The sequence below is a fragment of the Rhipicephalus sanguineus genome, chromosome 7, assembly GCF_013339695.2.
Source record: "Rhipicephalus sanguineus isolate Rsan-2018 chromosome 7, BIME_Rsan_1.4, whole genome shotgun sequence".
Taxonomy (NCBI): Eukaryota; Metazoa; Arthropoda; class Arachnida; order Ixodida; family Ixodidae; genus Rhipicephalus; species Rhipicephalus sanguineus.
Genome location: NC_051182.1, coordinates 88,427,905 through 88,445,034, shown reverse-complemented (window position 1 = coordinate 88,445,034; position 17,130 = coordinate 88,427,905). Strand labels below are relative to the sequence as shown.

General features: G+C 47.6%; 1 protein-coding gene across 1 annotated transcript in view; it reads right to left on the bottom strand.

The window, feature by feature from the left end:
* Positions 1–16,845, bottom strand: part of LOC119399582 (L-sorbose 1-dehydrogenase) — a 31,263-nt gene extending 14,418 nt beyond the window's left edge. Inside the window, exons 1-4 of the mRNA XM_037666385.2 lie at positions 16,599–16,845; positions 4,491–4,693; positions 2,215–2,401; positions 974–1,105 (exon numbers count right to left, since the gene is read on the bottom strand). Coding sequence (XP_037522313.1) covers positions 974–1,105; positions 2,215–2,401; positions 4,491–4,693; positions 16,599–16,785 — 709 coding nt within the window. The 5' untranslated portion in view covers positions 16,786–16,845. The remainder of the gene's footprint in view (positions 1–973; positions 1,106–2,214; positions 2,402–4,490; positions 4,694–16,598) is intronic.
* Between the last annotated feature and the right edge of the window lie 285 nt (positions 16,846–17,130).

The window sequence follows — 17,130 nt, the reverse complement described above, 5'->3', positions numbered from 1 at the left end:
GTGAAATAAAAGAAAACAAGCACGCGTACCAATATATTGCTCCAGAGTTCTTAGAGTTTGGTCACATTATAACTGAAGCTCTCACTTCTAGTACGCCGAAATCTTATTTACCATTTGGAATAGTAACGTTCCAGAGGCAGATGCGCACCATACACTAGATTTTATGAACGCCACCGCAAAGCCTGTACTCTTTTGAACGGCAGCTGTGGCCAAGTAAACGGCGCACTGCCAGAGGCAGCGATATCGCGGCGCGGGTTGCCGCATTCTTCCAGAGATGACGCCACCAAGCGTGTGGCACACCAGCCTGCAGCGCGTCGTGGCCATATGCACTAGAAAAAGCCCCAAGGTTTGTCTCGCACCGTGATAGGAAGCAATAGTGTCCTTATAGACGAGTCTGGCCGTGTAATGTGGTGGTGTTTGGTACGATGTACCCTTGTTAACATGCGGAAGATTGTTGCTAGTATAATCTTCAATCAAGCTGCACATTCGATGCTTACATTTAATCGGAATTACGGAAGAGCCAGTCATTTGCACTACACGGCAGTCAATGGCGAATATCGCATATGACCAAAATCTGAGACACAACATGACAAAACCGTATGGCAAGAATGTCTCAATGCGTGGACGTGGAGTTGCTGGAAAATCGCCAAAATATAGGGCCTACGCACGTGCCAAAAGATATTGCTTTTCAGGATTCCTACTGGTCACCAAATGTAAACATATTACTAATCTTATCCAATTACAGCGTCAACACGCAGTGTTGAAAACCAGTGATCAGGAAGTATGAAAAAGCAGTTCAGCGACTACACGCGTTACCTCACTGCTGTTGAACAGTTCCAAATTGTTAATGCTAACTTCTGCGCTGCTTAGGTAAAGATACCATCAGCAGCACTGAGACGAAGTGGTTAGCAAGTGTGCCCTCCCGCTTCTTGGGTTGTCAGATTTTGCACAAGCAACGCAAGGAATTACTCACCCGTCTGCGTGGGACCATTGAAATCTACATAAGGGAAACCAGCTTGCTTGCATGCTTCCACAAGTAGCTGGCTCAGAAGTGTTGTGGTATTGGAATAGTCGACCGGCACCTCGCCACCGGTATGATGATAATCTGTAGGTGTAGGTAAAAAGCACAAAATGGCAGCTATTTCTTGGGCTCTGAATTCATTTACTGCGACAGCCGAAATTCCGTATAGACGTAAACACGTAAAAAGTAGCGGTAGAGCCGGTTATTCCTAAATCAGCTACATGATACTGAGCTAAACACAAGCAATAAATTACAAATAATCAAAACCACTATGCAAACACACACGCACACACACATTCGCAAGGTGAGAAACAGATTTCAGACTTTCCTTTTATGGGAAAAATACGAAACTTGTAGGGCGGTCACGCATAACACTGCGGATAGAGTGCATACAAGATGTCCATGAGATTGGTGTGTTAACGATACCAATAACGAGAAGGAACAGTTATGAGAGTCTAAAAAGTTAGCGTAGCTTGCACTAGTGGTGCAAGGCAAGAGAAACAGTGGAAGAATACTGTTGGGCGAGTTGGTATTTGATTATGGGGGACACTGATATTCGAGATAAATGCAAATAAAGAAATATGAACCTTCAGTTTGAAAATTCGGTTGAACCTTCGCGGCAAGAAGGTGTCCCAGCACAGAGCCACGCCCGTTTTTGAAACTACTTCGGTAAAATAAGCCCAATACGAATGTCACGTAATGTATGCGAGGTGTGTCCATAACGCCATTAATATTGCGTGGCAGAGGCGTAGCATCGCACCAGACCTCAAAACATGTCAATTGCGCAGCGAGTGGTTGGTTTAAAGGGCCACAAATTACGGAGCGCACAGGCGTAATTGATCATCATTATCGGCATCAACAAGCGTCAACCCCACAGCAAGCGGCACCCAGAAGTATTCAGGTCACAGTGCAATTTTTGTTATGAGGCAGCAAATTTGGTCCGCATGGTGTGGACACATCCGGCTCTGTACGAAGTTCGCACACACCAGAATCCTGGGAGCCCTGCTCCGCAGCCCAGACCCCAACGTCCAGCATAGCATCATCAAACAATCCCTAGCTGCTGCCGTGTCTCAAAGGATTCCGGCCGGCGTCTGGGCCGGCGGCGGAGGTAGACTTTCTCCCGACCAGCACTGGCTGATTTCCTAATCAAGATTTTCCCCCTCTCTCAGGAACACGTACTGCGGACTACTCACCATCTGGACTTTCCACACGATAGTCCTCTATGTCGCGGAAGTGCGGTAGCACGTCCTCGCACGCCCAACCCTTGGCTCCGTACTCGTTGGCCCATCGATCGTAGTCACGTGGGTTGCCGCGCGTGTAGTACATGTAGTTCAAGACGCTGCTGCCCCCGAGTACCTTGCCACGTGCAATGGAGAACCGCTGCACACAGGTGGGAAGAACATTGCGAGTATTAGAAAGCATTTCTGGGAATATATGAATAAAATCATATTCCTATTTGGGAAGTGTGTTCGATAACAGCGCCGTAACGTACATGGACAGATGAACGCGGACACGCAACACGAAGCGCTATTGCATTCATGAGAATCTGTCCCAGTGTTTGACCTCGTCCTAACCAGCAGGCCTCTACTGCTGCTCGACCTGTTCGAAAAGCAATCGTGCATCAAGTTTTTGTGGGGACGTCAAAATCCGAATGATGCGAATGCGAGCCAGCCCCGCAGAGAGGAGGTTTTCCGGGCTGACAGCATGGCCGCAGTGCAGACATACTATAAAGTGCACATGTTCATACTACATCCTTCAGTTGTATGGTATGCTTATGGCCACAGACGCTACTGCACGGAGTTCGGTAGTCGGCGTTTTGTTAGTTCACTTACCTGAACTCGTGTCTGCCCAAGCAAAAAAAAAAAAAAGAAGATGACTCCTCCTACTACTTAGCACAAAATGGGTACAGTGGGTAATTGTTTATTCCCAATGTACAACCGGCTCTTGATTTATACATCAGTTGAACAGTCCTGCAAACTTTAACGATCGCCATGTATTTCTGTACATAACATCGAGAGATAACAGTACGCACGTCGTCGAAGGAAGGATGGACATTGAAGGGGTATTCGACTAAAAAATTCACCGACGACTACGATGCTGCCTAATGCGAATTCTGAGCGCAGCTTCATGTTGGGGCAACGCCAACTGTGTGTCAAGTTTTGGCTATCCGCAGTTGTAGCAATGTAACATTTGTCACATATTGCCACAGACACTGCCAGCGCTCCAGCGCTACGCAGACCACTCTGTACACTGCAGGCGTCGTGAACCAACCGAAACGCCGACAGCCCCCTTACGACAAGCGAAGCCGGCCGCAGTGCACGTGCCAGCCCTGCATGCGTACGATCTCCGACCGAGAGACCCGCGCCCGTGACGGAGGAAGAAAGCGATGTTAGAGGCGAGTGGCTCCTGATATCGACAGGCTCCGCATTTGCTCTCTTTCTTCCTCGTTCGTTCTATCGGTTACGTCGCCGACGCCGCTCAGCGCAGGAACGGGCACCTAAGAAGGGCGCTCTAAAAAATGAGAAATGAATTTCTGACATGTTGATCGGTAGATGATTACAAGGATAAGAAAGAAGCGACTCAAGCGGCTTGGGCTACTTCGGATATACGTGTAGCTGAGCGTATACGTGGCAACACGCACACTACCGTATGTTAGAGCTCGTCGTCGGCTTTTATGCAGAGTTAAGGGGTGAGCCGAGGTTTCCTTCTGACCGGCTTGCCGTGGAGAAGTTTAGGTTTATGTCGCCTCGGCTACTCTAGTTTTATAGGTTCTGCAGCGCAAACAAAATGAATACCCAAAAACTAATGTGAACAAGCAAAAAAATATATATACAGCAAACAGAAACAAATGAAAATAACATGGCAATGGGCAGGTTGTTTCAGTTTACTTTGCAATAGAACGTTTACGCGCACACATTTTAACGCGATAGCGTTAAAGAGCTCGTATCGCAGAAATTCCGCCGTCGGCGTCGGCGCCGTTGGTTGTGAGCGAAAAATCATCATCTTTTCGCTCACATTTCGCTCACAACCGTTGGTTGTGAGCGAAAAATCACCCCCCCCCCCCCCCGAAAACAATTCCTGGCTACGGGCCTGATACAGGCACACATAGCTGCCAATCACAAGCGCTTATCTAGTACAGCGTCCACTAAGAAGACCTGCAGGAAGATGTTCGCCTTTCGTTGTAGCCGCTTTTCAGGCCAGGGTCCATGTATTTTTTTTTGTAATTTGAGAGGGCAACTGTCCAAACTTGCTATTTCTGAATTTTTTTTCTTTCATGCACATAATTTACACATTCCAGAAGAATGTGACAAAGATTCTCATTTTCATGACCAGAGCAGCATTCATGTGAATTGGATCGGTGTATCTTCTAAGCCTGGGAAGTGACGTCAATAGGTGTCATAGTACGTGCATTCCGCCATGCAGAATCATCCTACTTGATGCACGGATTCCGTCGCACAGATTTTCCTACCTGTTCTCGGTAAGACAAGGCGGCGTTCTTCTGCCGAACGGTCCAGTAGTCCCAGTCATCGTGACCTCGGAGGTTGAAGGGTGCAGCAGCCGGAATTTGGCGCGAAGCAGTCTCCAGTCCTCCGGCTTCTAGAAGAAGCACCGTGACTCTGGGGTCTGCCGAGAGTCGGTTGGCAATGACGCAGCCGGCGGAGCCACCACCCACTGTGCATAAAGAAATGACGGAGCAATAAGGAAGGGACAACAAAAAATGCACACAGAAGGCCGAAAAAAATGTGCAGATTTAAGTTGCTTCGTAGTCAGGCTCAGCGGAATGACATTTATCTTCCTGCTTGCTTTAACGTCCAAAGAAGTACATGTACACTGACGCCTTATTGAAGAGCGCTTATCAGAGGAAGAAGTGATGGCAGCTGAAGAGGCGCTTCTTAATTCAAATAAAGCGTAAGCAGCGAGAACACACAAGGACGTGAAGAGGCACACGAAAGGAGCACGAGCGCTGTCTTCTCATTCTCGTTTGTTCGCGCCGCAGAACTGCTTTTCTACGAATGAACTTTCAAGATTCTTCTGCACCTTAATTCAGTTCGTCTTATGCGCCGTTAGATTATGGTCTAAGAATGCGCCAACCGGCAGAGTACACAACATTTCTGAAAGGTACAGGCGTGCCTACAGTAAACCATCCGATTATGGCCAGAGCGGCAAGGATCTAGCCACGACCTTGGCGATGCACGACCTTGGAGATGACAACCGCAGCTACCGCCTGCGGTTGTCATCAGGTTGGAATTGCACATCACACCCGAAGAAAATGAAAAACAGCGAAAAAAATGCAGGGTCACGTACAATTTCTACCTGCCTCATGGCGCGCAGTACACCATGAGGTCCACCCCAACTATTAAATGCGAAGCAGCTTTTGCTTGGGGTTGTGTCCGGCGTCGGTGGTGGTGTCCGCGCTCCACTGCGTATGCGCCTACTCTCTGTAAGAGATTGAGCGCTAATGTACGGGACACAAGAAGAGAAGACGACTACACGAGCGCTCGTGTAGTCGCCTTGTCTTCTTGTGTCCCGTCCATTTGCGCTCAATCTATTACAGAATGAACCAACACGCCCAACAGAGCATTTTATTAGCCTACTCTCCCACTCCCACTCTCCTTTACGGAGGTGTTCGGTCGCCTTCTCTCCTATCCTCCCCCGCGCTGATGCCACGGCAGATGCCTCGCATTGCGGGAATAAATTTCATGCAAGACAGTCTGCAAGTAGCTGCCTTTGCGGTATTTTTTTGGCTTTCAAGCAAGTGTTCCATCGTTGTAATATTGTGGGCTTACCAAGCACTCAGACTGCCCATTGCGCCTATAAAACCGTGCACTGGCGTATTTTTTTTGCGGAAAAGATCCAAGGTTGACAATAGTGCCAGGCGCGTATATAGCTTGATTTTTATGTATTCGGCTTTCACCCACGAAAGCTGCTAGCAACGCTCGGCGCAGACCGCGCAGCAATGTTGGGGAGGCTTCGCGAGTGTTTGAGATCATTCTGTTAAGATTGCGCGCGGGACTAGAATACTCAATTTTATTCGAGAACTTACGCGAGCACGAGTGATAAGGAAAAATCTACAGCGAAAAATAACACAAGGACGAGAAGGGAGGACACAACACGCGCGCTAACTTTCAACAGAAGTGAAATTTCTTATGTCCTTTTATAGAAGATATGCGTACCAACCACAAAATTAAGGCACGTTCAAAAAATGCAATTCTTTTTCTGACAGGAACAGGGACGGCGTGCTTACACAATCGCTACCCAACTTTGCGATTTTGGGCGGCTTCTACTATTAGTCTCGTTAGTTCATCATGGTTAGTCAATAACACCTTGGTGCTCTCAAAAACCGGGGCGCACCCACAAGCTTTGCAGTGCATCGCGAGCCAGCCATCGTTACCCTTCTCTACAAGGTTTGAGTGCTCTCGTAACCTGCACGTCTCCTGTTAAAATCATAATGACAAAAAGTACTTCTCTGCGCATGACATCTGGCTGTAGCGTTTGAGCATCACCTCTGTATATATTGGTGCTTCGGTTGAAATAAACCTTTCTGTTGAAAGTTAGCCCACGTGTTGTGTCCTCCCTTCTCGTCCTTGTGTTATTTTGCGCTGCAAATTTTTCCTAATGTCTTACCAACAAGGCCGAATTTCTCCCCTTGTGCACGAGTGATAGCGCCGGAAGGTTCAATGGCTGATGTATAAAAGACGACGCGTTCCACTGATGTTCTGATTAGTCGACGGCCGACGACTGCTCTCTCCGCTATCAGTGTACAGCGGGAATTGCTTTTATTTGACTTTCCATTTGCCGAGCACAAGTTCGCCCGAATAAAGAGTTTCGCATTTCCCAATCTGGCTGCAGCCCTCGTCACCGTCCCACCCACGGGACAATAGCTTGCTGATGATAGTAGTACATATGTTATTTTTATTATATTGTTATCAGAACGGAAAGCCAAAGCTGCAATCTAGTTGGCATTAGCCAAGCACCATCACGACAGCTGATGTTTGGCAACCGTCACCATAAGTGCGCATATATATCTAGTTACGACCTGACCCGCGTAGCTCTCTGTCGTTGCCGCACATTTGGCAGGGTTTTTCTGCTACACTAAAATTGCCAACTATAACAAACGGTATCGACGTTTTGATGATGAATCGTAGGTTCGGGAGGAGGCACGATGAAAAAAGAAAAACGAAAAGAAACGTCGACCAAAATGAAAAGGTTTATAACAGTAAAAAACGACGTTTCGGCTTCCGTACGGAAGCCTTGTTGACATGAAAGTTTCCCATCAAAGCCAGCTTATGTCCAGCTTAGAGGGGAAAAATGGACAAAAAGACTACGAAAGCAGAACGACCGCCCTTCTTGAAGACTATAGCACATACGTCCGCCTACAGCGGAATACCACTCTCAAAGTGGAAAGGTATACCTTTCCGCTTGGAGCGTGGAAATACGAGCAGTGACGGTAGCAGCGCACCTTCGCTCGAGCCGGCAATAAGGCGAGCATCAGAATATTGAGATGGGTCAGCCGGACATGCCGACGCCCTCTCGCCATCTGCAGCGCATCTTCTGATGGAGATCACTGGCATGCAGTTTCGCCCCGTTTGACCACAGCTCGCGTGCTCCGTATTACTTTTGGGCCACCTGTACATTGGCCCGTCGCGCCTGCTGTGCGTTTCTTTGTCGTGGCGGTGACTTGACGGAGCGTTTCACGGCTGTGTGAATGACGCCTTATGCGAGATGTGCCACACGTGACGAACAGGGGAGTGGCCAGAATTTCTTTTGGGAGGGGGTTCCAACCATGCTTTATGTACGTTCCTGCGTCCGTTAGTACCCTACTGAAAAAAACCTATATGGTTTCATACAGGATCCGTATGGTTTTATACAGGACTTACAGGACTAAATATAGGAATCGTATAGGACCGCGTGGGGGTATATAGGATCCAAACAGGATCCAAATGGGACCTAGACAGGACCCATATGGTGGTATATAGGACTCAAATAGGACCTCCAGAGGACCCATATGGCGGTTATAGGATACAATTAGGGCCGCCCATGACCTATATGGCGGCATATAGGATCAACACAGGAGTTGTTTTCTTTCATCCGCTCTCATTCAAACCTCTCATAACCTCTTCCTGATCAATGGTTCGCCTTTGTGTAAGTGGCAGGACAGCACTTAATTCTCAATATTATCTTTCAAATTCCCTTTCATCTCAATCTAGCTCTCGAACCAGCTGGCTTTTTTTTCATGACAAATAAGTGGCAGTGCAGCACATAATCATCCGCTTTCATCTACACCTCTTACAACATCTTTTTGCACGCGCACCCCTTACAAAAATGCACTTTGCGTGTCAATTGACCCCGAACCGAGGCCTTTTTGACTCAATAGCTGGTCATTTAAACGGCATCTTCTAATGAGTGCCCTCAATAAACATGGAATTGACATTAGGCTTGAAATATTCAGTTGAATCTCACTCATTTTATTTTTAATTTACATACATTAAGAAGGTTTTAATAGACCCACGGTCACTACACATTTAATTGACCTAGTATTGAGCGCTCTCAATGAGGGATGTTGACACCTACATTACCTTCTGGGGTGGAATTCACAAAACTTTTTTTTGTGTGTGTGTTTGTGTGTGTGTGGGTGTGTGCGTGTGCGTGTGCGTGCGTGTCACATGGCCAGCACCACTATTGGCTGCAGTTTTCTCTTACGCATATTTTTCCATTTTTCTGTAAGACACGTTTGTTAATAAGGGTCCTGAATTAGGCATAAACCAAACTTGAGGATACAGTTACAGCACTCAGTGGAGCAGCATTGTATTACATAAAACTGCATGCAAGCATATGCTTTCAGGCACTGACTGTGCGGCCTACGTGTTTCTGAACTGTGTAGACGGATCGTGTCGCGGTCAAGTGCGACACGTGCATTTGCTTCAATGATGCGCTAAAATGCTGCCTTCCAAAATTTGCAAAAATACCCTTGATTCAATGTTTATCGGAATGTGTATTCAATGCTTTGACAGGCAGTGTCTTCATTATTAATATTTTATCACTATTTATTCATGAGAAGTACGATAAAAATGGCGATAAAACACGTCGTGGTAGCCGGCTTACGCGAAAAGAATGCGGATTCGACGAACGCGTCTTTCAACGGTCGTGCATTTTTAAGCTGCTCTCCCCCGTAGGGGGAAAAGGCGCGCCCTATTGTTCCGAAACTCGCCTGTCTGGTAAGTCGCGGGCGGTAGTCTTTGCACGTGGCGAGACCATGAGCGGGGAAGAATTCTGAGAACGTATGTCGCAAACTTTCGCTGCACAGCGAAAATAACGCGCGAAAAGATCAATTTGTATTTTATAGGGTGCTAATATTGCGCCATGAAAACTTGATAGTTCACAAATAAGCTTCGCAGAATTTATTGACAGTTACACCAGTGTAAATTTCTGACGGTCGCTTTAGTTCTTGTTGTGTATCCCTCCGCGCCGCACTTTCTTCTTCAGAATTGCTCACCAGCGTCACGAGTGCGGATCGTGTTCGTCACTTGCGATCTCTTGCTCTGATTTCGTGGACATCGAGACAGGCTATCAGCGAAAGAGTGAAGAACATACTTCGCTCATGTGCTGCAATTGTGGCCGTACATGGAAGTTTGTTTCGGCGGAACGGTTGTTCACCAGACCCAGCATCGCAACTTTCCTGCGGAAAAATGGACACCTCAGCCCACATGCAAGACTCCATCGCAGCTTCCCTTCTGCAAAGCTGCAGAGACAGATACCGTCACCATGATGTGCCATCAACATTTTCTGTGTTTGCTGGATCTCCAAACTACGCGCCTCTGTTGATCATCATTGAAGGTAAGTTTATCATTTTCACTGCCTTCGTACGTTCCACTCGAAAGTCATGAAAACTGAAAAAGAGTATTGTGCGTTGGATGTTGTATCAGTATGCAACTACGTAACTATTGTTGTTTACATTATTAAACCGTCCTCTTCTAGCTATTTTATTTTTATGACAAGATTTTCTCTTTTTTTGTATTTCTTACAGGCAGGCCTTGCCCTGGTTATTCGGAAACAGGCGCTACGCCAACTAAATGATGACATTCGTCCCTATTGGAGTTTTCGTAAAAATAAATGTAGATGTTAATAGATCTGTGTTTTCCATTTTGACTTGAACATTTTACAGAACACTGAAGGTCCGCTGCAGCTTACACAATGAAGAAATCACAGCATCTGCATCACTGTGCATGTGCGTGTATGGTGCCGTTTTATTGCGGAAATGCTTAAAGATTTAAATAAATAATCAGTTACCAAATATTCTTGCCTGATCGTTTTTCTTCAAGTATATAGTAAGTGTAACAGTGAATTCTTACATTCTTATAATTAGACTGCTGCGAGATATCATTACAGCTTGAATTGCTGTATATATTTGCTTTTATTACACGCTTCATAAACTGGCATGTCTTTATCAATATGTTCCTTTGCTGCACGTCATTTGTGACCCAAACCGCTGATTCGGCCCATGTTACCCATATCACCTGTAACACCCATTTAATCAACCTACCTGTATCACCTATACGACCTATATCACCTATACAACCTATATCATCTATAAACCTGTATCACCTATAAGCCGTATCCCCTATACGACCTGCATCCAATAGCATCATATGTATGGGTCCTGTATATATAGGAATTTTCAGTAGGGTATGTGTGCGTGTGCACATACAGGGTGTTTCAGCTAAATAGCACCAAGTATTAAAAAATTAAGCATAGGCGCTACGCGTTTACAATTAGTGCACAATAGTTCTGAGTGATATAGAGCGCCTCAGAATATTTTAGATGCGAATCATCTTATAGCGGCGGCATGTACCGCGGCGTCGTCGGCGTCCGCACTTACAATGCCCATGCCCAAACTCCTTCCTCTCTCCAACAGCCGCGCGTTACTCTCTCCACTTCTCTCCCAGCACCTGCTTGCGCTTCTCCTGCACTCTCGCTTCTGCTCTCGCGGCGCATGCGCTACTCTCCTTCTCTAGTCGCTTCTCCTTCAAGTGTGAATATAAAGCGGGTAGAGCGCTACGCGCGTTCAGTTCAGCGCTTGCCTTCTGTTCACACCGCTTGACTCCGTTGATGCTTCCGATGAAATGTGATGGAAGCAGCAGTCCCGTCATTTAGTGGGTTGGCGCAAGCAAGCGTAAGCCCAGAAACTAACAGCAACGCTACGTCCACTGAAGACGAAGCTGCGCAGCGAAGGGCTCGAGACGCTGAGCGCAAATGCTCGAAGCGAGCTGCGGACCCTGAGCTTCGTCCCCTGATGTACTAGACGCTGCACAATAAAGGCCATTGTTAACCGTTTCACCTTCGTCTACGCAATTAAAATAACGGAACACCGCCCTCCCTCCGATGCTTCGCATCACCTCAGAATTCCCTTCGGGAAGATGTAGTTTATATGCGAAGCATCTTATGGCGGAGTTCAAACCGGTAGTGGTGGTCCCCTCCCCTACTCTCCTCTCCTACGCTGCCCCCATCTCGCGCACCTGTCTACCGCGTTCCCCGCTCGCCCTGTGAGAATTAACGGCCAGGCTAGAGGGAAGACACGAAGCGCCTAGCGTTGTCTTCGCGTTCCACGACGCGAGGTCGGTAGCATGCCCAACGAACGCCAACAGAAAGCGACCTTGTAAGTGCTCCGGCTTCGCATCGGCTCATGGTCCACTTTAGCGGGAGATCGTGTAACTTTTTATTGCGATAGCAATTATATGGACAGTCTCGGCTGGATTTTGCCGTCGCCGTCGTCATGCACCGTATATGTATAAGTATGTGTATATATATATATACAAAAGCCCCAAAGAAAAATAATTCAGAAAAATGCTTCCGAAGCGCGGAATCGAACCAGGGACCTCTTGCTCCGCAGCGAGTGGCGCTATCCGCTACGCCATGAAACGCAGATCCTCCACGTAGCTAACAGCGAGCGCTATATACACACCCTTTACCGCTGGACGGACTCAGAGACGGCAGGCGATAATAAGAGTTTCTTCATTACCAGGTAGATGGCGCTAGGAGCCCGACGGGCGCATTTAAAGTCGTCGGCGAGAACCTTGCCCTTCCGCTGTCTGCTCGCGCGGTTTTCTCGTGGTGAGGGAAAGAGCAATGTTTCAAGCTTTCACCGTGATGTCCGCGCTCATGTTACGGCGCGCACGGATGTCACCCGAGCTCAGGGACGCTGCTAAACGAACAAACAGAAGATGAGCGCGAACTATCAAGTGTCACAGCTCGACACTTCAAGCACGCTAGTTTCCTTCGCTGCTTCGGCCGCCTTTGCAACAGGCGCGCTGTTCAAACTGAGAGTATCCATTGGCGAGCCTCACTTCGTATAGAATTTTTTTCAATCCGCCAAGTTCGGCAATTAACAAAGGTTGCTTAATGAACTTTTTAAATAGTAACTAGAGAAAAGTTTTCAGTACAAAAGTTGTAGCGCTTGTTCAGCAACATCGAAATTTAAAAAAACCCCCGGCGTACGGTGGTGATACCTATGTGCACACCATTTCGCACAATCTGCGAAAGATAGGCCGGAAAGCCGGTGTCGACGTTGTGTTCTCGGCACCAGTGCGATTGTCGGGCCTGTGCAAAAAGGTGAATGGCGGTAAGACGCATACGCAATCGTGTGAAATCAAGCACCGCAACCCCTACGTCGCATGCACAGAAGAGGTGATCTACAAGATCCCTCTGACCTGTAACAGGGTTTACATTGGCCAGACGGGTAGGTGCATAAGCACGCGGCTAACTGAACACAACCGCCACTTTGCAGCAAAAGATTTTGGGCATTTGGCCTTCCATTGTAGGGATTGTGGCTGTGCTCCCACTTTAACAGGTACGGAGATTGCGCGCAAGGAGCGTAAGAAGGAAACCAGAGAGGTAATCGAGGCCTTAGAAATTGACAAATGGAAAGTTAAGTGTATCAGTTGCCTCGGTTGCGTTCTCTGAAAAAGCGCGCCGATACCTTGGTATTTAACCAAATGCTGTGTGGCAAAATCTTTTTTATGAGAACCACGTGTTTTTCGTTTTTTTCTGTTGTTTTTTTTGTGCCTTTATTTGTGCGGTTTCCACGGGTTTTTTCGGTGCTCATCGCATCCACTGCTGTCAGAGCGCATGTGCGTGTTCACATAGATAAGCCGGGTTTTTCGACAGTATATTACCAGTTGCAGTACAGCGCTTGTGTTTGCGTCTTTTTTGTGTACGTGTTCGTTGCTCTTTTGTGCACTGCCTATTCGAAAATCATGGCTCACCAACTAGCTCATCAGTACATTTTAATCAACGGTTTGTTTGGCGTTTTCACTGCAGTTTTTCTACGTACGGTATCCTTTTGATGCTTTTTATGTTGATTTGTCGTCATTTATGAGCACGTGTCAGGCTGATGTCTATTCATATTGTGCTGCTTTGTCTATTCCGTTTCACAGTTGAAGTTTTGCGCTCGTCCTGTGTACTCCTCTTCGTCCGCGTTGTTTAGCGCAACCTAATTATGTGTTCAAGAATGCACCAACTAGCCCAAACGAAAGCTTTACTGCGTGTTAATGCATTTTAACGCAGCCGTGTTAAGCAATGAGATACAGGGGATGACGATGTAAAAAAAAGCTAGTTGGCATTTACACTGTAGAAGCATACGTACAATGAAAGTAATATCATAGATAATACGCAATACTGTATATACACGTCATCAGGACTTAATTTTTATTGTTGTGGAGCAGCATGGTCGAAAAAAATCCCGCCATCTCCCCGTAAAGCTGTATTGACACGACGGACGAAATCGCGATTCGAGCCTGCGGATTGCGTACTACGTCACCATACGTCAGCCGTTCCCGCGTCCCCGCTTCGGTCCGCGCGGAGCGATTCGTGAAACGACAGAGGCCCAAATCACAGTTGGGATCCTCGGGGAGCAATGCCGAAATCCTCGCTTGAAGCGTGAATTCTCCCCTGTCGTGTGAATGCTGGCTGCGGAGAGATCCGAATCACGTCACGTGTCACGTGACTAATCCGTCCGCGAACACGTCCGTCGTGAGAATACAGCTTAAAGGGAACCCTGAGTGCTATGCGAAGCAGCCATGAGTCGACTTAGATTTCTGTAAATCTTTTATTTTCTTCATCACTGTTCATGGTCCTTCTATTCGAGGTTCCCCTGATGTTGTTACTCGTCATATTTGACTTTAAATTCAGGGGAACGTTTTCGCTTGAGTATAACGGCCTCGTGGTCCTTAAAGTATAAAGTTAATGGCTCTTGCTGCAAAGGTTGCAGCTTGTTTGAGAATGCGATGTCAACGCACCCGTTTCTCTTCGGCTTCGCGAGCCCCCCGCTCCGGATCGGCTGGGGCACTGGCTACGTCGACGCGACGCCGGGGAGACAGGCCTCGTTCATAAGCGTCTTCGCATCTAAGAGTACCATGCATTATTTATGGAGTAGTGGGTACCTTGTATGATTTATGGCGTCGTGGGTACCTTGCATGAATGACGATGATTTATGGCGAAGTGGGTACCTTGCATGATTTATACTAGAGCAAGCGCCGCAGTGGAGCGAGCGCTCTATCGCATGTCCATATGTCAGGCAAACATTCCTTTCTGCACATCATGCGCGAGCTCTCCTCTCGTGCCAGCACTTCGCTACATATATATTAGCTAACATATTAACATTAGAACTACATATATATTAGCTAACGTTAATTACATGCTTGACTGAAATATGAAAGCTCAATATCCCTGTGCAGGGTGGTCAGGACAAGCTGTTTAATCACCTTTTCTGCCGCAGCTTTGCTTATACTGTTGCGAATAGAGTCAATTCTATCACTAGCGCTCAAGCGGACGTATGTTAGTACGTATGTTAGTATCGAACAAGCGCCAATAACTCTGCCAATAGTTGTGGTCACACTGCGTAACACGGGAGCGCGCATGTGCGCACATTATCTGCAAGGATAAAACACAGGAATGATATACTATAGCTGGTCTTACCCCCGTCATCACTGGTATACGCCGCCACGTGTTTCAGAGCGCGTGAGAGAAACAGGGACTTCAGCCAGGATTACGATGAGAATAGTTGGGGACAGGCTTGTCCATGATATTCGGCGTGCGTCCCATCGTATCTGGGAGTATTTATACATAATCGAAGAAGCCGTGTCTCGTCAGTCTGCCCGTTATAATGCTGACGTCCGAATTGTTCTGCGAAGTTTATCGTTATGGAAAAAAAATACAATGCATTCCATATTGATATTTGCAGCTCGTCATTTCATAATGGATCATTTCAGCTTGCCGGCACACGAACACTTCGCGCACACCGACTCACTAACTTCGTGGGATCTGCCTATACTTATTTTCTTCGGATACCGCATCTTTCATTCAGTAAAATGAAAGCTCTATGGAACACCCTAGTTTTACTCAATGGACCATCTTTTCTATGTGAACAGCCACACTAATGCCCCACTTGATCATCAATCTAGGTCCATCGAAACTGCCAATCAAGCGATTTCTGAGCGCAGCTTCGTGTTGGGCAACGCCAACCTGTGTTTGAAGTTCTGGCTATCCGTAGTTACGGCAATGTAACATTCGCGACAGATTGCCATAGTTGTGCGCATGGGGGCGTGGCAGTGGGGGGCGTCCTCCCCTATAGTCACATAAGTGTGCGGGGCGCAAAGTCTGCTCTATACATTGACTTACTAGGGAGGGGGCGCTGCCATGAACATTCGCCCCCCCCCCCTGATGAGGAACCCGACGCACGCGTATGCGTATTGCCACAGAAACTGCGAGCGCTCGTGTGCTACACACACCAATGTGCATTGCAGGCGTTCCGAACCAAGCAAAACGCCGACAGCCCTGTTACGACAATGGAAGGCAGCCGCCGTGTTCGTGCCAGCCCTGCATGCGCACGAGCTACGACCGAAGGGCGTGCGCGCGTGACGGGCGTCTAAGAGCTGCGCTCTAGAACAGCTATTCCAACAGAAATGAAGATGGCGATCCTTCTGCGAATGCATCATAGAACAACGCAAAAATGCTGGCGGAGTGTGGTACCCATTACGCTGAAAACACGTCAGTGCGCGCTTACATAAATGCATTGCATGGCGGCACTGCACTGCTACGGGACACTCACTCTGGGCCTCACTAGCAGTGTCGTTCTGTTGCGAAGCACAAGGTAAAATGTTGGATTCGTGGTCGAGGTGATCGGTTACAAATCGCTTGCGTGCAGTTCTCTGGCTGTACGCTAAACAATTCCAGGTGGTGAAAATCAATCGGACGTTCCAGACAGCCCACATAGCTCTTTCGGGACGTTGAACCATAGTTCAATGACGTTTTGGAAGGCGAGCGTGTTATTTTTACGACACAACTTCCTTCTCTTGCCGAACACTCTTGAATATTATTAATGATATTAGCTTTCTTGAGATCAACGTACAACAAAATTAATCGACAGCGTACGGATCCTTAGCCAGACGCTGGAGTGCAATATTAGACTGCTTTTGTTTTGTTTTTTTTTGCGCCCATCTGTCGCGGTGTACCAGAGTGTACGGCTGATTATGCGACCGCGGCTCTGGAATACGATGCGGATCAAGAGAAATCATTTGCTCACCGATAACGTAGTCGTACTGCTGCCGCAGCTCACCGAGCTCGTAGTCACGCAGCACAGGCAGGTCGTTAAAAGGAACGTGCACCAGCAGGTTCAACAAGGCCATCATGAGTGTGGGCCCACTATGGGGCTCGAGACTGACAGGAGGCCATGGCAAGGGGCACGAAGTTGCGTTAAGACAGCAGCTCATGTTGAGGCCCACGCGCGTCCCTCTTGACGAACTAAATAGGCTCGGCGCGGCGGCGTGACTGCTTTTTGTCGTTGCGGATGAAAGAAAAGAGAGAGACTCGGCTCTAGGCCCCGTAAGGTTCCACGGGTATCTCCTGATTCTTTCGTATCTGTTAATTTAGCCACGCTGCAGTTTTTTTTTTTTTCTGTGAAGAGCACTCTTTTACGCCCGTCAACAGGCGCATGCTCACGATGGATGCTTGATACACGCGCCCGCTGAAGATAACTGAAGGCACGCGGAAAAAAAAGACACCGCGTCCGAAGGTGTCACCGAAGGAAATCGTTTCGTGCGCAGGTGGCAACGACG